Below are 22,306 nucleotides of genomic sequence, written 5' to 3'. Positions count from 1 at the left end.
GGGACACAGTGACTGGGTGGGTGACTGGGTGGGTGGGTGACAGTGACACTGACAGTGACTGGGTGGGTGACAGTGACTGGGTGGGTGGGTGACAGTGACTGGGTGGGTGACAGTGACTGGGTGGGTGACAGTGACCTTGACAGTGACTGGGTGGGTGGGTGACAGTGACTTGACAGTGACTGGGTGACAGTGACTGGGTGGGTGACAGTGGGTGGGTGGGTGACGGTGGGTGGGTGACAGTGACTGGGTGGGTGACAGTGACTTGACAGTGACTGGGTGGGTGGGTGACAGTGACTGGGTGGGTGACAGTGACTGGGTGGGTGACAGTGACTGGGTGGATAGGTGGGTGACAGTGACTGGGTGGGTGACAGTGACTGGGTGGGTGACAGTGACTATGACAGTGACTTAGTGGTTGACAGTGACTGGGTGGGTGACAGTGACTGGGTGGGTGACAGTGACGGGGTGGGACACAGTGACTGGGTGGGAAGAGTGACAGGGTGGGACACAGTGACAGGGTGGGACAGTGACTGGGTGGGTGGGTGGGACAGTGACTGGGTGGGTGGGTGACACTGACAGTGGGTGGGTGACAGTGACTGGGTGACAGGGTGACAGTGACTGGGTGGGTGACAGTGACTGGGTGGGTGGGTGGTTGACAGTGACTGGGTGGGTGGGTGACAGTGACTTGACAGTGACTGGGTGACAGTGACTGGGTGGGTGGGTGACAGTGGGTGGGTAGGTGACAGTGACTTGACAGTGACTGGGTGGGTGGGTGACAGTGACTTGGGTGACAGTGACTTGGGTGACAGTGACTTGGGTGACAGTGACTAACAGTGACAGTGACTTACCTTGACCCGGGTGGGTGCAGGTTGCCGCCGGACGCTTGCTCCTCCTGCTCCCGATATCCCTGCGGCAGCTGCCTGGGACGGGAGGTGGGCTTGGGGGCGCGGGTTGGGGGAAGGGGGGGGAGGAGGGCACGGGAGGTGAGCTCGTGGGGGACGCGAGAAGCTGGCCGCGGAGGGAAGCGGTGAGAAGCAGGCCGCTGGAGGAGCTGAATTATTTAATTATTACTTCCCCCTCCGGCCCACGTTGGGAGCAGGGGGGGGGGGAGCGGGCCCGCAGAGGAGCTGCATGTTGCTTCCCCTTCCGCCCCGCGTTGGGAGCAGGGAAGGGGGAGGGGAGCAGGGAAGGGGGAGGGGAGCGGGCCCGCAGAGGAGCTGCATGTTGCTTCCCCTTTCGCCCCGCGTTGGGAGCAGGGAAGGGGGAGGGGAGCGGGCCCGCAGAGGAGCTGCGTGTTGCTTCCCCCTCCGGCCCACGTTGGGAGCAGGGAAGGGGGGGGGGGACGGAGCGAGCCTAGCGCATGCGCGCCGGGACCGCAGGGAATTGGCGCCATTTTTTTTTCAAAGTTTTTTTTTTTTCAAAGTTTTTTTTTTTTTTTTTAAATCTCATCGAGGGCCACACAGAGAGGCCAGGCGGGCCGCATGCGGCCCGCGGGCCGCGTGTTGTGCAGCCCTGGTTTAAAAGATGGCAGCCATTGTGATTTGTTTCAGAACTTCTTTGTTAATCAGCAACTTTTGAATCTCTGCAGTTATTTCTTCAATTATTATTAGCTGGGACTGGCTGAGTGGTCACCAAAAAGATTGCATTGGTTGTATCTATTGTACTGAAAAAACTGATGTCAAACTGTTCTACGTTATGCTGTGATAAAGTGCAGTATGTTATAAATACCTGAAAGACATTATCCCTCTTAGGATCAAAGTACTGTATATTAGTGGCAGTGACATATTTAAGAGGTTAAATTCAACCTCTAAACCTCTAAATTCAGCCTCTTTCTTTTTTTTACCAAAATCCGACACCTAAAAGTATTTACATTTTTTCTATTAGTTTGTAAACATGAAGATCTTAGACGTGAGAATGGTTTTATTTCCACTGGCTACTCCCATTTGCCATGTCAATGAGTGTTTAACAAGGGTTTGCACAGCTGGAGCCCCCCTATCTCCCCCCCCCCACCCCCTTATCTTTATTGTCCCTCTGATAAGGACATGGAACGCTAAGAGTAAAGAAAGCGCTTGATTGATAGAGGCTCATAATAAAGAAACTAAGGCTACACTTATAGTGCCTGGCGGGATAATTGTTTGCCAATATTCCGAGCAGTTTGAGCTGCAAACTGTAACAATAGTCATTGTTACCTTAGTAATATCTGGATACATTGTAGCTGATGAGTTACACTGACTGAAGGATTGATTGGAACTGAAACAGCCATTCAGTTAGGCACGCAATAAGAATTTTAACAGATCTATAACAGGAGCAACAAACGATTGCCAGCTTAGGTGAGAGTGTAGAGTTATACATTGTCACAGGCGTTACGTATAAATAAGAAAAAATGGGGGGCTGTAGTATTGCTGCTTGAACTTGAATTTTTAGTTAGAAAAAGAAAACACATTGCAAGGATATCAAAAGCATCACTTACCTCCACTAAGTATTATGACAGCTACAAAGATCGCGAGGTCGCTGTCATCAAGTTCAAGTGCGTTAAACCTTATGGCAAATTCAAACTTGGGCTCCATGAACTCGCAGAACGGCTTCCTCAAGCTCTTCAGAAACTCCCGGGTCATAAATCCTTGTCCTTCCGCTATGAGAACTCCATCTTTATTCATTAGTGACGCTAGCATGGTGAAGATGATTTCATGAACTCCATACTTCAGGAGAGTTACTTGGTCATTCAGGTCAAGGTTTACAAATCCTGGGATGTTCTTGGCGAACTCGGTAATCTCACGTACGGCCTCTACTGAGCGGGACTGGCAGCGCTGGAAGATCCGGATGGCAACCTCCTTATTTTGCTCCTGAAAAGGTGTCAGATATTGGTATTTGATCTGGTCTTCTCCCATCATCAATGAGTTCATGTCATAAATAACAACAGGCTAAAATGGAAGGAACATGCGTGTTAATATGTTCTTAGTTCCAAGTAAATGGTTGCCACTGAAACCTCAGTCCGATCCCCTTGAGTTTATCCTTTTCAACCTAATCAAATACTGCACTGTTAAATCCTTCAGAGGTTTTCACTTCCAAAGGAATATTGATGTACATTGATTAAATAAAGGTCTTATAACTCCACTTGAACCACTCCAATATTGATACTAAAGCAGCATTAACTCATAAATGGACCATCTTTTGACACTCATAAAAGCAGTAAATATTGTATACACGCTGGAATTATAATAATATAATAAACATTTCTTATACCATGAAACAAACATAAAAATAAAATGTTGGATTAGGTGTGAAATGGCCGAGTGATTTCATTCTATCACACGCACATTATATTAGATCAGACAAGGATACAATGATCAAAAGGAAGACAGACTTCTGAAGTCCAACATAACAGGACAAATACTTTTATTTCATCACTATTCCCATTGCATAGACATATTAGCGCATACTGACTGCGCGGTGCTCTGGAAGACCAAGTCAGAGACCTTTAACGCCAATGGGCCATAGTGTGTCTTCCAGGGCCGAAAGATGTCTTATGGCAGAAGACAGCTCAGTATATGATAATATGGCCATTTATTTGTAAATGGATCCCTGGAACCTAATCTAAGTCCTCACACTCACTCTCACTCACACCCACACTCATACACTCACTCACACTCATACACTCACTCACACTCACGCACTCACTCATTCTCACTCATTCTCACTCATTCTCACTGTGACCACTGTGACCACAAATGACTTTGTCAGAGGACAGGAATTTGATGTTTTGTGTGTGACGCTGGAGGTGAGTTTTCTTTTGATTTGTGCGTTCTTGTTTGAGATACGGTGGCTTTATTGTGTTGAAGTTATAGACTGACTATAAATGACCATTTATTAAAATTGAACTAGAACTTCCGAATATAGATTCCTCCCCTGTATGCACAGAAATGTACTGAACAAAAGAGCCCAATGTTAGTTATATAAGCTACATACAAAATAAAATACATTCACGTTTGTAAATAAAAAGTAGAACTTGTAAAAGTAAAACTCACCAATGAGCACCATTTTACTCTGGGGTCATTCACTAGGGGCCTTTGTCTTTATAGTCCGAAGAAGACGCTCTGTGTGGTCAGCCAAAAATCCCCAGTGACGTCAATAAGGATTTCTTCTGAAAATGACTGGAACGGCCTCTCCGGACTATATGGAAAATGCCTCTAAACGTTAATAGCCATTAGTGACTATTAATAACATCACAAGCTAAACATTTAGAACAGTTAGAAATATTGTCTACCATTCTGGGTGTTAATGGCCCAGGAATTCTGTATTGTTAAGCAATAGACTTCCCCAAACAGTGCAATAGTAACCAGAAAATACTTGAACTTGGCAGTCATTAAATACTTGTTATCAAAGATAGCGTACAACAGTGCTGAAGGGGCAATAGTAAATTAACTCAATACTTAATCATTTGTGTGAAACATTTTACGTATGATATACCCAAGTGGAATAAATCATCCAAAAAACACATTAGACTATGATGTGCCAGATACAATTTATTGGCGTTCTGGAAACAATCTGAATTAATATCACCAATAAGATCTCTATTTACAAAGAATACTGATTAATAAAGTCAAACAAAAAGCTTGTAAGTGCCCAAGGGATCAACATATTCTGATACCAAATGTACATACATATCTACTTACTGCACTATCCGGGAACAATTACAACTCACTCGTGTCTTACTTTGTAATGCACTATGCACCTGGCCAACATCACAATAAAAACTGGCATTGTGGAAATGTGGAACTGTAACAATGTTTGGGGGGTGCACTCTTTTCATAACGTTACTGGAAAATTCAGTGCTCACCATTCATTTAAAAGGATTCACTAACCTCTCACACAGGCTATTTATTGCCCTGCGGACCTGTCTTAACTGCCATTGACGCGAGATATTGCGCTGCCATAGTTTCCGCTCAGTGAACCTCCCCTATGCACCAGCACATGCTACCAGCTCCTCAAGCAGAATGGTATTAACCAAAGTATATTGGTGGTACAGATGTAGCAGACGGAATTGCACCTGCTGGCGTGCGCCCGTGGGTGAAATCGCACGTTATATTCAAAACAATGGGCAATTCTCCCACTGGCGCGTTGTTTATGTCCCGCAGGGAATGCCTGCTACATCTGTATCATAAACTCAAGCATGCTCTTCTGCAATGCCTGGCATTGTGGGAGCTCCTGTTCTGGAAGTCTGTGCACAGGATGGGATGTTCTCACAAGTCTTCCCTTAGTATTCTTTGGGTGTGTGGTATTTTTGAAATACTGTTATGGTAATCTCAGCCACGCACAAACATACCTGTCTCCTCTCCACCCCTTTCCCCTCATTGCTCCCTAGCCGCTAAGGTAATTAAACTTTTTTAATATAAAAGTAATACTAATGTAGATGAGCAGGGGGTCTCCAGAGCAGAACCACATTGATTTGAGGTCCGGGGACCCCCTGCTGCCCGTGATACAGGCCCCGTTATGGGGTGCGGGTATCTCCTATGCATTTAAATGCCCCACGTCACATAGGAGATACCGCACCCCATAACAGGGCCTGTATTTCGGGGAGCACGGGGTCTGCTCCGGAGACCCCCTGCTCATCTACACTAGTATTACGTTTTATATTAAAAACTTTTGATCGCTGGTGAGATATGCGCCGGGTGAGGCGGCTCTCTCTCTGCAGCTGAAAGGATTCACCGGGTGAGGCCTTTTCAGAGAGGCGATCATCACGTCACCGGCTGCTCGCCCATTTTGTGAGTTTTGTTATCACAGGTAATCGAGGCTTTCTGATACCGTGATAGCGACACTCCAAAGACTGGCAAATTACACGGCCAGGCTATTTTTTTATGAAGGCTTATAGAATTGGCCCAATGTATAAAATGCTTGCTCACCACCTCAAGGTAACCCTAAATCAAGCAAATCCTCACTTCTAATGTCATTATTGTTACCTCTGAGCTGAATTCTTCTTATATAAGTAATGGGAGGTTTGTAATAATGAAATGTTGTGTTTCCATGAATTAGAAAGTGTGTTTATTTTGTGTTTTTTGCTTTTTTAAGTTTGTTATAGTACTTGAACCATGGAGTCCCAGTGATCGGATCTGTGTTCCCCTAAGCTCGGCGGACCCCCAAGTTCTTAACATATATCTAGATTTGTCCATCAGGCAACAATACTCTACTTACTCAGTGGACACAATGTGGTTGCAGTGTCAGGCTCTCTCCAATAGGAGGCGATGTTGGGACTTTCTATGGGTGAAACGTAACAATATTTTGAACACTGACACAAATAACTACAAAATCTCACAAGCTGTGGGGTCTGTGGAGGTCAGGGTACTTGGATCATCCTCCAGGAGACCCCGGGGTCGGCAAAAAGTGGAGACTGCTTCTATAATGTAGAAAGTAATCTGCTTTATTTTAGGCCTATCTTTTACTCAATGTGTAATATACGGTATGAATCCATGTACTTAACCACAGCAGTGCATAAACAATATATATATTTCACCCACCATAATTTATATAAAGTTTGGTATATATATATATTGCACCCATCATAACTTATGTAATATAAAGACATACTGTATAAAGTTTGGTATATATATATAGTATATAGTATATATTTATATAAGGTTTCATTAGTATAGCCTGGACTCATGGTTATTGTCCCACAGTCACTCTGACTAACCACTGCCCTCTACTGCACTTATTCCCTCACCTGCTGTGTCTGTAAGTCCCATCATACCACTTAGATTGTAAGCTCTCCGGGGCAGGGATTCCCTTTCCTATTGTCCGACTTTGTTGTGCTTATTGTATTATTATTCCCTATACTGTATTGTCTTTGTAAAGCGCTGAGTACAGGGTGGGCACTATATAAAGATACACACCCACACATTAGTACAGGGTGGGCACTATATAAAGATACACATCCACACATTAGTACAGGGTGGGCGCTATATAAAGATACACACCCACACATTAGTACAGGGTGGGCACTATATAAAGATACACACCCACACATTAGTACAGGGTGGGCACTATATAAAGATACACATCCACACATTAGTACAGGGTGGGCGCTATATAAAGATACACACCCACACATTAGTACAGGGTGGGCGCTATATAAAGATACACATCCACACATTAGTACAGGGTGGGCACTATATAAAGATACACATCCACACATTAGTACAGGGTGGGCACTATATAAAGATACACACCCACACATTAGTACAGGGTGGGCACTATATAAAGATACACACCCACACATTAGTACAGGGTGGGCACTATATAAAGATACACACCCACACATTAGTACAGGGTGGGCACTATATAAAGATACACACCCACACATTAGTACAGGGTGGGCGCTATATAAAGATACACACCCACACATTAGTACAGGGTGGGCGCTATATAAAGATACACACCCACACATTAGTACAGGGTGGGCGCTATATAAAGATACACACCCACACATTAGTACAGGGTGGGCACTATATAAAGATACACATCCACACATTAGTACAGGGTGGGCACTATATAAAGATACACACCCACACATTAGTACAGGGTGGGCGCTATATAAAGATACACACCCACACATTAGTACAGGGTGGGCGCTATATAAAGATACACACCCACACATTAATACAGGGTGGGCACTATATAAAGATACACACCCACACATTAGTACAGGGTGGGCACTATATAAAGATACACACCCACACATTAGTACAGGGTGGGCACTATATAAAGATACACACCCACACATTAGTACAGGGTGGGCGCTATATAAAGATACACACCCACACATTAGTACAGGGTGGGCGCTATATAAAGATACACACCCACACATTAGTACAGGGTGGGCGCTATATAAAGATACACACCCACACATTAGTACAGGGTGGGCACTATATAAAGATACACACCCACACATTAGTACAGGGTGGGCGCTATATAAAGATACACACCCACACATTAGTACAGGGTGGGCGCTATATAAAGATACACACCCACACATTAGTACAGGGTGGGCGCTATATAAAGATACACACCCACACATTAGTACAGGGTGGGCGCTATATAAAGATACACACCCACACATTAGTACAGGGTGGGCACTATATAAAGATACACACCCACACATTAGTACAGGGTGGGCACTATATAAAGATACACACCCACACATTAGTACAGGGTGGGCACTATATAAAGATACACATCCACACATTAGTACAGGGTGGGCGCTATATAAAGATACACACCCACACATTAGTACAGGGTGGGCACTATATAAAGATACACATCCACACATTAGTACAGGGTGGGCACTATATAAAGATACACACCCACACATTAGTACAGGGTGGGCACTATATAAAGATACACACCCACACATTAGTACAGGGTGGGCACTATATAAAGATACACACCCACACATTAGTACAGGGTGGGCACTATATAAAGATACACATCCACACATTAGTACAGGGTGGGCGCTATATAAAGATACACACCCACACATTAGTACAGGGTGGGCGCTATATAAAGATACACACCCACACATTAGTACAGGGTGGGCGCTATATAAAGATACACACCCACACATTAGTACAGGGTGGGCGCTATATAAAGATACACACCCACACATTAATACAGGGTGGGCACTATATAAAGATACACACCCACACATTAGTACAGGGTGGGCACTATATAAAGATACACACCCACACATTAGTACAGGGTGGGCACTATATAAAGATACACACCCACACATTAGTACAGGGTGGGCACTATATAAAGATACACATCCACACATTAGTACAGGGTGGGCACTATATAAAGATACACATCCACACATTAGTACAGGGTGGGCACTATATAAAGATACACACCCACACATTAGTACAGGGTGGGCGCTATATAAAGATACACATCCACACATTAGTACAGGGTGGGCGCTATATAAAGATACACACCCACACATTAGTACAGGGTGGGCGCTATATAAAGATACACATCCACACATTAGTACAGGGTGGGCACTATATAAAGATACACATCCACACATTAGTACAGGGTGGGCACTATATAAAGATACACATCCACACATTAGTACAGGGTGGGCACTATATAAAGATACACATCCACACATTAGTACAGGGTGGGCACTATATAAAGATACACACCCACACATTAGTACAGGGTGGGCACTATATAAAGATACACACCCACACATTAGTACAGGGTGGGCACTATATAAAGATACACACCCACACATTAGTACAGGGTGGGCACTATATAAAGATACACACCCACACATTAGTACAGGGTGGGCGCTATATAAAGATACCCACCCACACATTAGTACAGGGTGGGCGCTATATAAAGATACACATCCACACATTAGTACAGGGTGGGCACTATATAAAGATACACATCCACACATTAGTACAGGGTGGGCACTATATAAAGATACACACCCACACATTAGTACAGGGTGGGCGCTATATAAAGATACACATCCACACATTAGTACAGGGTGGGCGCTATATAAAGATACCCACCCACACATTAGTACAGGGTGGGCACTATATAAAGATACACATCCACACATTAGTACAGGGTGGGCACTATATAAAGATACACACCCACACATTAGTACAGGGTGGGCACTATATAAAGATACACACCCACACATTAGTACAGGGTGGGCACTATATAAAGATACACACCCACACATTAGTACAGGGTGGGCGCTATATAAAGATACCCACCCACACATTAGTACAGGGTGGGCGCTATATAAAGATACACATCCACACATTAGTACAGGGTGGGCACTATATAAAGATACACATCCACACATTAGTACAGGGTGGGCACTATATAAAGATACACATCCACACATTAGTACAGGGTGGGCGCTATATAAAGATACACATCCACACATTAGTACAGGGTGGGCGCTATATAAAGATACACACCCACACATTAGTACAGTATCTTCTTCTTTGTCCCTATCACTAATTTCTCAGAATAGCTTTTTTTGACAGGGCTTTCACTGGTAACTGGCCATTAATTTGAAGGCTGTCAACGATGCTCCAACATTTCTATTTAAATGTCTGTGTGGCAGCGCTGCTTCCGTATATTCAAAGGCAAATAGAAATATCGTTTGGCAACATCTAGCAGACATATTTAATTTCCATGGATGGGAGAATTGAAATTGTGCATAGCATATATCAACATTAATAGTTCCTGCATTCCCGCACCGGCAGTGATTATTCAGTAAGTTATACGCTAACTTAAACAATCTCATTTAGATGACAGAAATTGATCTGCAATTAAAACAAATAGGAGTTCAAACTCTGCTTATAGTAAACAATGTGATGTGCAAAGTCCACAATACGTAGTACAGATATACCAAACATGAACGGATTATTTACAGACTGGGAACACTCACTGCTGCACTGGCCTTTCCATGTGACACACACTCACTGCTGCACTGGCCTTTCCATGTGACACACACTCACTGGTGCACTGGCCTTTCCATGTGACACACACTCACTGCTGCACTGGCCTTTCCATGTGACACACACTCACTGCTGCACTGGCCTTTCCATGTGACACACACTCACTGCTGCACTGGCCTTTCCATGTGACACACTCACAATTGCACTAGCCTTTCCATGTAACACACACTCACTGTTGCAGTAGATTTTCCCTGTGTCTCACACTCACAGTTGCACTGGATTTTCCCTGTGCCACACACTCACAGTTGCACTGGCTTTTCCCTGTGCCACACACTCACTGTTGCACTGGCTTTTCCCTGTGCCACACACTCACTGTTGCACTGGTTTTTCAATGAAATAAAGTTTGATATGTGTCAATTTTGCACAAAAAAAAACTAATCTTAATACATAGTCAGTACTAATAATGTGTCCAATTTTAGAAGCAAAAGTCATTGTTTCTGCAGACATACAGTATAATGTATCTCTCCTGTTGGCAAATCGTGGCTGGCACAGCGTAGCTGGCAAATCGTGGCTGGCACAGCGTAGCTGGCAAATCGTGGCTGGCACAGCGTAGCTGGCAAATCGTGGCTGGCACAGCGTAGCTGGTAAAGCGTAGCTGGCACAGCGTGGCTGTCTCTTTTGACTGTGAAGGGGATAAGTTAACACTGTATTAGCTGATAACCTCCTATATTCGAGTAAGATATCAGCTCTTTAGCAATACCTTACTAGTGAATCTATAAACGTGGCCATATAGAGCCTGAACCTGACAAGTGGCATTCCATTCCATTTGTAATCGCAGTTACTCTATAACTGCTCCCTACAATCATTCATTTCCACTGTAGTTTTGCGTTGACCTGATTCTACTATTAAATTGCAAATATAAAACAAAAAGGGAATGTTAGAGATTGGCTGTCACTGATCAGTATCCGTGATCATCACTTTGGGACAGACCCTTCTCAGAATTATAGGAGCTTGAAAACCAATGACTGATAAATGATCCTCGGTTATAGGGGATTTATATGGCCAGTAACTGGTGCTGGTGTGTCTGCGAGAAGCCTCCTGTGTTGGTTATATAATATTGTGTCATTCGCTCCCATAGAAAACATAAAGTAACTTTCTTACTTATATTATTCTATATTGTGAACAATTAATATAGATTTATTTTTGTCTTTAACACTGGATTCAAAGTGATTGTCCAATGATATTCACCTGTATGATTATTGATGGTGCTATAATACTCTGCAAGCAAAGGAACAGCGCTAACATAACACATGTTATGGCTACAAACCAAGACATTAGTTAAAAACCACTAATCCCCCAAAGCATGTGTTACCATGGAAACAATTTGATAGTATTTGGTATATTAATGTAATGTACGCAAAAATAATTGAAATTTCCTTTTTTTTTTATGCGGTTAATATTATTTTTGTTACATAATTGCACAAGAAAAGTATTAAATGTTCTTTGTTGTTTGATATACCGTAAAAGAAGTGTGAAATACGTGTGAAATACGTGTGAAATTTTTCAAAATAAAAAATGTGCTCCAATGTTGAATTCATGTTCGCGAGGAATTGTGATTCACCAGTTACATAGGGGAGATGTGACCTTCACGTAATTGTAGTAACTATGGCATACAGTATAGAACACTTCCTGTGTTTCAGACACCATCGTTTTACATGTAGCAGCCACAGAGAAGAGGTGGGCGTTATCAGCTCGGCAAATCATTTACAAACACAGAATAACTTCTAGTTAAGGAGTACTAACGGATTTGTCTGTCGTCCTTCCTGTCAAGATGGCTCTTGCTTTGGTTTTCGTCAGAGGGAAGGACTTTAGGTATGAGTCATATAAGTGCTTCGCAAGGACCCGCTGGTCGGCAGACTCCGGGTTCAGCTGATCGATGTCACTAGAGATCTCAGCCAAGAGCTTGTCCTTCTCCGCCTGTGGCATGCGGCCAAACCTGATAGCTGAAGAAACAGAATCCGTATGTTAGCTGAGACCAGTCTCACCACTTAAAGGGGTCCATGATCTAAGCATCGCAAATGGCTTTTTTGGGGGCAACATTTGCGCTTGTAAATCTCATTTTAAATTGCACTCTTGTACGCTTATATACACCATTTGAAATGTCTCGATCTGCGTCATCAGCATCAAAACCGTCTTTTCATTTTTATTGGCGCACTAGTTAGACGCGCTAAGCGTACAGCTGTTAATGGTATGTACAAAAAAGTAGAAAGTGCGTTGACATTGTTCGCCGTGTTCAACATAGCGTAAACACGGAAACGTCTGTAACTAGTTTTAGTGCAGAATAAGATTGCTACCGTATGTATCAACCAAAATGTATCTGATGCGGGCGGATTTTATATTAAATAGGTGAACAATGTATTATTTTTACATTATGATTGGAATAAATACTATACACTAATAATTGATATTTACTAACACTAGTTTTAAATGAAAAATACATATAATTTTGTTTTAATTTAAATTCAGGTATACAACATGACACAATGCGTCAACATTTATTTCAGACAACAAATTACGCATCAAATGTTTGAAGTCTTCTTACATATGACGCACATTTGATGAAGGTTTTGACGCACAAATATGATCTTAGTATAAAGGCCCCAACGGGTTTCACCAGTTTGCAGTGGTAGGTTTTGATATTACCGAACATGAAAACCTCTACAAAGCAAAATTGTCTGTTCAGTAGAAAATGTTTTAAACATAATAATATAATAATGTAAAGATTGTAATGTAGTTATTCCCACATAGAGTCACAGTCCAGCGTAGACCCTGAAATCCTTTCTCATCCTGGCTCTTTACTTCCCTGGGAAACGTTGCAGCTGTTTTCTATTTTGGGAAAACATTGTTGGGGCCCCAGACCCCCCTTGGAATTGCTGCATCGTTCTTTGTTTAGGTGTTTTTGAATCCCTACTAAATTATGGCCAATTGTATTTGTTGCTTTCTGATCTATATCTGAGTACTGGGAAACCCATGAGCATAGCTGCATGCCCCCAAAGCTGCATCATTCTCCCACATTGCCACGGCATACAGTGGTTACGCTGCAGAGAAGGATTCTGGGTAGAAACATGCCAGTGAGGTCAATGGTACAGTATGTCACTTCCTGTGCATTTTCTGACATGGGACCCTGTCTGCAGCGTAACCATTGTGTGTTGTGACATTGGGATGAGTAATGCCGGTCTGGAGACCTGGGAAAGATATGGACACACTCATCCGTAATGCCCTAAACTTGACATGCTATTAATGTGGCTGATTCATGGCGCTCACAGTAAGACGCCGATTCATGGTGTTTTTTATGTTTTGCAACTACCACATATATTGCAAAGATGACAATACCTTTTATTTTACGGTATATCTCTTATTCTCTTAACAGTATTCTCCATTAGTATTGTAATTATATGGTCATCAATAAGCCTCTTGTGGCGAATGCCATATAGAAATCATTCAATGATGTATTTCATTTCTACTTCTGTCAGACAAAGACCTCCTCTTTTATATATTTACTTTTATGTCTGGTATATCCTTTCCTGTATCATCTGCTTTTTTAAATTACCTGTTTACTCGTGTTGCAATGTGTTTAATGCAATGTGTTTAATGCAATATGTTTAATGCAATATGTTTAATGCAATATGTTTAATGCAATGTGTTTAATGCAATATGTTTAATGCAATGTGTTTAATGCAATATGTTTAATGCAATATGTTTAATGCAATATGTTAGTAGAATATCATTAATAAAATGATAGGGGCAGAATTGTCGGATTTTCCAGATAAGCAGTTGAAATGATATTGTTTACAACAGACTCTTACCGGTCGTGTGATACTGACTGAAATTAGGCAGGAAAAGAAACAAAACATAACATTTTAAAGTGCCCCCTTCCTACTCCGCAGTGACATTTAGGGCTTAAAAAGGGGAAGTCCTGTAGTGACATAAAGCGCCTGTGTCTCATACAGAACGTTTAGAAAACCTAGTAATTTAGTGATTAGCATATAAAAATAGCAGCAGCATTCTGGTCGGTATCTGGTACCAGTATCTGGTACCGAATTCTACTTTCATTACATAATGGGGGGGGGGGGGGGGGAAACATTACGTGTGTGAAACCATCACAGCGTGAAGCAAAGAAAAGAAAAAGAGAATTATTTAACAAACTGTTCACATCTTATATAACCGAATGTTTATTTTCATACTTTACTTCTGCATTTGCATATCATATTATATTTGCACTTTACTAGGTGCAGTTTATTATTTGGACTTTGATATACTTTGTGCTGCTGTTTTCTGTGAATTATATTATTTCTGTAGGAAATGTTCCCCCCCCTTGGGAATATTTTCAAATGAACGCCTTTGCTGCCATAGTGATTTGCCACAAAGTATCAGCAAAGGACTCTAATATAACCCCACACCCTAATATTCTGAGTAACTATATTTGTCTAATAAATAGTTCTAATTTCAACGTAACCATGTGACAACATTATACAGAACGTTAATCTTTCTAGGACAAGTGAGGAAATTTGCGCAACAAAATATCCAGCAGCTTCATAGCAATTATTTGGGTTGTGAGCCTGGTAAAAAATGTGACCTGTCTGGAAGCTTGCAAAAAATATGTCTTATGATTTATTTGTCATTAGACATTGTTTCCTATTTTGTAATAGCAACTGTGGAAAACAAGGGATTTTTTTCACAAAAGTTCTCACTGCGGCATCGCAAGGTTCTGTGGCAACTTGTACCAGTCACAGCTGGACAGGGGAGCGGCCAATAACCCGTCTCCCAGCATCCAAAACAAAACATGAAAAATGCCCAATAACTGTGACCACATTTATATTTGGCACCACAACAATATATTCAGATACATATTAACAAATTATTAGCAACAGTAATCAGATGTAACCAAACGCAGCCTTTTGCAATAGCTGCAGATAGAAGAGGATAGCCATCAAATACGTTTTGTGAAAGGGGCGTGAAACGCTTTACAAATACAATTATGGGTTAAAGCTATAGAACATTGGGAATGAAAGACGATTAAACATATTGATAAGAAATTGGGTCCTTGACCTTGAATACGGTACACGGCTCTTTGTGTTAACCCCTTCACTGCCAGAGGTGCTTGCAAAATACAGCGTTGCACGGGGTTAAATAAAAAACCGCCATGACCGGCAAAATATTTTGAAAATTTCCCTGGAATCAGGAGACATTTCTGAGTGCTTTCTTATTTCTGGTGATTTTTCTAGTGTATTTGTATTAGGTAAAATAAGAGGAAGAATTACACAATCATTTGGCAGTTTTCTGGCAAAAAAATCATATAAACAAGATTGAATATCTTTCAATATAAGAATTGGGAGCGTTTTGCTGAACTTGGGAATAAAGTTGCGTTTTCACATGTTCCTTCAAGGTGATTACCGTTGGGAATTTGGTAAAACCACTTCATAAATCATCCAGCAACTTTCTCTCATTACTTTATATATTTATATAAAGGTAAACAAAGAGAAACCCCCAATGCACATCCAATATAACACATTTACTTTTCAACCTCCCGACCTTACACCTGCTGTACAGACCAAAGTTTCTGAATGTCTCTCTGTGATATCATCCTGGATGGCCCTCCGCCGACTTAAACCTAACATGGCAAAACCAGAGCTCCACATAGTTTCTCCCAAACCTGGCCCTACTACCTCCTTCCACATTACTGTTGGAAGTACCATCATTCACCCAGTAGCCTAAGCACGCTGCCTAGGGGTCACACTCGACTCCTCTCTCACTTTCTCCTCTCACATTCAAAACGTATCTAAAACCTGTCGCTTTTTCCTCCGCAATATTACAAAGAGACGTCCTTTCCTTTGTTGCTCGACTGCTAAAACGCTGACTCAGGCCCTCATTCTCTCCCGCCTCGGTTACTGTAACCTCCTGCTGTCCGGCCTTCCTGCCAGAACCACTCAACTCTTTCCTAAATCTGTCTCAGCGTCTCCCATGCTGAAATCCGTCTCCTGGCTTCCTATCAAATCCCGCATCTCGCACTCAATTCTCCTCCTCACTTTTAAAGCTTTACACTCTTCTGCTCCTCCTTACATCTCAGCGCTAATTTCTCGCTATACACCATCCTGATTCTTGCGTTCTGCTCAAGGATGAATTCTCTGTACCCCCTTTGTATCTAAAGCCCTCTCCCGCCTTAAACCTTTCTCACTGATTGCCCCACACCTCTGGAATGCCCTTCCCCTCAATACCCGACTAGCACCCTCTCTATCCACCTTTAAGACCCACCTGCTTAACAAAGCATATAAGTAGCTCCGTGGCTAATACTATACACATGATACATAAAGCTTTGCCCATTGCAGACGCACTTACCAGAATGCCCTCCTACTGTCTCTATACGTTCTCCCTACCTGCCAATTAGATTGTAAGCTCTTCGGAGCAGGGACTCCTCTTCCGAAATGTTACTTTTATGTCTAAAGCTCTTATTCCCATGATCTGTTATTTGTACTATTTGTTATTTATATGATTGTCACGTGTTTTACTGCTGTAAAGTGCTATATACATTAATGGCGCTATATAAATAAAGACATACATACATACATAATTGCATTACTTTCAATGTCTTTTCTTCTAATAAGTTTGGGTCATTTAGTTCAATCTTTTAGCCAAAATTGCATTGTGTTGCGGTTGGACGTGCGTTGGGGTTGGACGTGTGTTGGGGTTGGACGTGCGTTGGGGTTGGACGTGCGTTGGGGTGGGACGTGCGTTGGGGTGGGACGTGCGTTGGGGTGGGACGTGCATTGGGGTGGGACGTGCGTTGGGGTGGGACGTGCGTTGGGGTGGGACGTGCGTTGGGGTTGGACGTGCGTTGGGGTGGGACGTGCGTTGGGGTTGGACGTGCGTTGGGGTTGGACGTGCGTTGGGGTTGGACGTGCATTGCGGTTGGACGTGCCTTGGGCTTGGACGTGCGTTGCGGTTGGACGTGTGATGGGGTTGAACATGCGTTGCGGTTGGACGTGCGTTGGGGTTGGACGTGCGTTGGGGTTGGACGTGCGTTGGGGTGGGACGTGCGTTGGGGTTGGACGTGCGTTGGGGTGGGACGTGCGTTGGGGTGGGACGTGCGTTGGGGTGGGACGTGCGTTGGGGTTGGACGTGCGTTGGGGCTTGTTTGATTACTGCTGTATATTTTAGGTCACTTTCCCAGTATAAATATATCCACAGGCGTGCGCACACGTTACCGACAGCGCTTATGTGAGTAATCATCTTACCATTATGTTACTGGAGGACTATGTTATTCTCTAGGGTTGCTGCCAGTCATACAGGGACACGCCGAATTTACTGATGTATATCTACACCGGCTAGTTCAGGCAGGGTTCCCCCGACAACATTGGCAGCAGGTAACCTATCAATGAGCTCCACAATCAAGATTTACCCAGCTGTTCATTTACCGGTTCCAGGTCCTTTAAGATTCGTTATTTATTTATTATCCTTTTCAAGATCTCACACTCAGATGCACTGGAATTGGAGGACATTCTCCCTAAATCTTCCAAATAGATGCAAATATAATACTGTGGGTCGGAGTTTTGCATCATCTCTTGTACACTATCTTTATCAGAGTCTCTGTACAGAGGCTGACACTATATGCATTCAATTGCAATACCTTAAAGTATATATGAAAAGGGCGCTTTAGTGATTAAATGTGACAGCGTGAAATATTACTTATAAAAATATTTAAATAATTAAAAGTGTTAAGATTGGAAAACCAATAACATATTAATTATCTCTATTAATAATCTTAACTACATAAACTCAAGACTTAAATGCTGCTAAAATTGGAAGATCAATTTTTTGCTGAGAGAGAGAGAGAGAGAGAGAGAGAGAGAGAGAGAGAGAGAGAGAGAGAGAGAGAGAGAGAGAGAGAGGCGTTTTCATATATATGTGTGCTTTTTATAATTAAGTTAAGTAATTTCATTTTTACAATTTGAAGAACCATATTGTTACATTGTATGGTGGCCCTTATATACTGTAACCAGTTGCCAAACGGTACACCAAATGTACAACTAAGATAATTTATCAACTGCCCCCTAGTGGTACAAGACTCCGCTTTTAATTCTCAGCAACACATCTGGTCTGTGAAATGATACAGGTGTAGCCTCATTCTGCTTTAGAAACACTGCTGTATTCTGCATTATATAACAGGATGTGTTATATGCTGGGACAGTGTCAAGTTCTGCATCTTATTTGGAGCTAGTCATTATCTCATTTTCCTAACGATAACGATGTATTTTTTTTCTTGTTTCTTCATGTTTCTATTTTTACCATTACCTGAAATCGGGGTTCATCGTACCTGAGAATTTAAGGTTTAAATGTTTTGTTTCCTTAAAATAAACAATTCTGGGAGAGGTTTCCAGTTCATATAATTAGTTTAGATAATCCCCAAAAATATTTTTGGGTATTTCAACTTCCATTTCTATTCTTTGATTCTGCTTTTGTCAATTTCAGATTTTAAACAAATATTGCTGTTTAAACAGTCATCAAAACAAAGAATCCAGAACATTTAAAAACAAGTAAACACAGTGGTTCTGTATTAATGTTCCAGGGCAAAACTTGTGCAAACAATGCACTGCATTTATCAAGTCACAAAATCCCATTTCCCTAATAAATCTGGTGTCCGAATTTTTTCCTTTTCATAAATATGGCGCAATTTTTTTTGTCTTCGTTTTGCAGCCGGGACACTTTAGTAAATAACCCCTTATCCCAGGGGGCTCAACTCCAGTCCTCAAGACCACCCCCCAACAGGTCAGGTTTTAAGGATATCCCTGCTTCAGCACAGGTGGCTCAATCAGTGGCTCAGTGGAAGACTGACCCGCCTGTGCTGAAGCAGGATATCCTGAAAACCTGACCTGTTTGTGGCCTTTGAGGACTAGAGTTGTCCGCCCCTGGCTTAGCTGCTAACAGTTACTTTCTGGGTTGGTCACTAAATAATTACACATTTTCCATTGGTAAACGAGCGCAATAATTGGGTAATTAGTGTCAATTAGTAATTGAGGAATTATTTATCAATATATCATGCCCTTTGTTTGCACGGGTAATCAACAATCCATAGCTGCAGAAGTAATAAAGATATAAAAAACTATTTGGTTGAGTGTTGAATTTCAATGAGTAAAACCTACTGTATTTCTGTTTCTATAGCTGACGCTAACACAGATAATATAAAGAAACAGGTTTTACATGGGAAGGTGGGCAGGTATTTCAATGGAATTTGCACTTTAACGATTCATTTCACAAAACACTTTTTTCTCCGGTAAAATCTTAAACAATATAGAATATAAGAAGCTTCTAATGACCGTGGACATTATTTATCAGAGTTTCACTGTCTGCAAATCTGGTACAAAAGTACAGATCTATCAAAGCGGAGAATCCCTTTAGTTTAAATAGTAACAAAGGAGTGAGAGGGATTAGGGGGTGAGAGGGATAAGGGGGTGAGAGGGATTAGGGGGTGAGAGGGATTAGGGGGTGAGAGGGATTAGGGGGTGAGAGGGATTAGGGGGTGAGAGGGATTAGGGGGCATGACACCGTTTACTGGACCAACAAGTAGTTGATGCTGTATGTTCCAAGCTTTCCAGCCTCTCAGCGTCCTTCATCAGGCTCAAGTATTACTTTAAATAGAACCGCTTTTTCTTATGAATTTGCCTCAGTTTTGAAGCTGGAAACTTTGATTTTATAACTTATCCTGCGGCTATTGTCATTACAGGGGTCACTTATCCTGCGGCCACTGTCATTACAGGGGTCACTTATCCTGCGGCCATTGCCATTACAGGGGTCACTTATCCTGCGGCCACTGTCATTACAGGGGTCACTTATCCTGCGGCCACTGTCATTACAGGGGTCACTTATCCTGCGGCTATTGTCATTACAGGGGTCACTTATCCTGCGGCCATTGCCATTACAGGGGTTACTTATCCTGCGGCCACTGTCATTACAGGGGTTACTTATCCTGCAGCCTATGTCATTACAGGGGTCACTTATCCTGCGGTCACTGTCATTACAGGGGACACTTATCCTGCGGTCACTGTCATAACAGGGGTCACATCCTGCGGTCACTGTCATTACAGGGGACACTTATCCTGTGGTCACTGTCATTACAGGGGTCACATCCTACGGCCACTGTCATTACAGGGGTCATTTATCCTGCAGTCACTGTCATTACAGGGGTCACTTATCCTGTGGCCACTGTCATTACAGGGGTCACTTATCCTGCGGTCACTGTCATTAAAAGGGTTCACTTATCCTGCAGCCACTGTCATTACAGGGGTCACTTATCCTGCGGCCACTGTCATTACACGGGGTCACTTATCTTGCGGTCACTGTCATTACAGGGGTCACTTATCCTGTGGCCACTGTCATTACACGGGGTCACTTATCCTGCGGTCACTGTCATTAAAAGGGTTCACTTATCCTGCAGCCACTGTCATTACAGGGATCACTTATCCTGCGGCCACTGTCATTACAGGGGTCACTTATCCTGCGGCCACTGTCATTACAGGGGTCACTTATCCTGCAGTCACTGTCATTACAGGGGTCACTAATCCTGTAGTCACTGTCATTACAGGGGTCACTTATCCTGCGGCCACTGTCATTACAGGGGTCACTTATCCTGCGGCCACTGTCATTACAGAGGTCACTTATCCTGCAGTCACTGTCATTACAGGGGCCACTTATCCTGCAGTCACTGTCATTACAGGGGTCACTTATCCTGCGGCCAATGTCATTACAGGGGTCACTTATCCTGCGGCCAATGTCATTACAGGGGTCACTTATCCTGCAGCCACTGTCATTACAGGGGTCACTTATCCTGCGGTCACTGTCATTACAGGGGTCACTTATCCCAGTCTCCTGGCTGCAAAACCAGACAAATAGTACAGCTGCATATTTATCAACCAAGAAACTCCAGTTGCTTTCCCTGTGACTGTATTTCCTCGCAGACCGTGTGCACTTTGCACTGTTTTGCAGCGGGGAGACTGGTATACAAACTCCCCTGTGCGTTAGCGCTTAAACTAGACACGCAGTTACCCCGATTAACGTTTACGTGGCTCCAATGATGTATCGGGTGCAGCATCGTCGCTGACACACCCGAGGACCTCAGTGTAGAATACTGACCTCATCGGTCACTTATTTCACGTGGAACAAAAAAGGGAAATAAAAGACAAATAGCTTGTGTGATACCTCTTAATAAAACCAAACTGATGATGAGGAAGATACTCGGAGAATAAGCTTGTATGCTGGAAACTATTTATTGGTCCAGTAAAAGGTATCATACTACCTACGCTTTCTGATTATAATGTATTTATTTACCAAATGTAAAAACAAAATATGGGGGGTTATTTATTAATTTCGCTGCAAACCTGTGGGAAAAAAAGGGTACCAAATAAATCAAAGAACAAAACCTCCCTGGGGTTATTTCCTTATTGGCGGTTTTCGCGTTCGCACGTACACCCTGCGGCTTCTTTGTTACGTAATATAAGAAGTGCGCTTGTCTGATTGTCTAATCTAATGCATGGAGGATATTGCAGCCCTGACGTGTCTCAGAGGTGCGCATGTCAGCCGCCTGCAGCCGCGGGATGCTTTTTTACTCTGGTATTTGGATTTTGTCCATTTTCTAACACATTTCTGGAAATTACAGTCACCCAGAGGGTTAAATATTGGCTTCTTAATTAATAGCACGGAAAAGTAATTTGCAAGTTCGTCGTAGCGCTTTCATAAGTCTACTAACACCTGCAGGATTGGAGGGGCTAATGGCATTG

At 42.7% G+C, this 22,306-nt stretch overlaps 1 protein-coding gene across 4 annotated transcripts in view; it reads right to left on the bottom strand.

The window, feature by feature from the left end:
• The window catches only part of PPARG (peroxisome proliferator activated receptor gamma), a 74,631-nt gene that overhangs the window by 11,744 nt on the left and 40,581 nt on the right, over positions 1 to 22,306 (bottom strand). For 2 of the 4 annotated variants that reach the window (XM_075574949.1, XM_075574951.1), the window contains 2 exons: positions 12,282 to 12,481; positions 2,468 to 2,918 (listed from right to left, as the gene is read on the bottom strand). In XM_075574949.1, the coding sequence (XP_075431064.1) occupies positions 2,468 to 2,918; positions 12,282 to 12,481 (651 nt within the window). The remainder of the gene's footprint in view (positions 1 to 2,467; positions 2,919 to 12,281; positions 12,482 to 22,306) is intronic. The other 2 variants (XM_075574950.1, XM_075574952.1) reach the window with 2 other exon arrangements.

Source organism: Ascaphus truei, chromosome 17 (assembly GCF_040206685.1).
Source record: "Ascaphus truei isolate aAscTru1 chromosome 17, aAscTru1.hap1, whole genome shotgun sequence".
In the NCBI taxonomy this organism is placed as follows: Eukaryota; Metazoa; Chordata; class Amphibia; order Anura; family Ascaphidae; genus Ascaphus; species Ascaphus truei.
The sequence above is the reverse complement of the archived record's forward strand: the minus strand, read 5'-3'. Positions and strand labels throughout refer to the sequence as shown.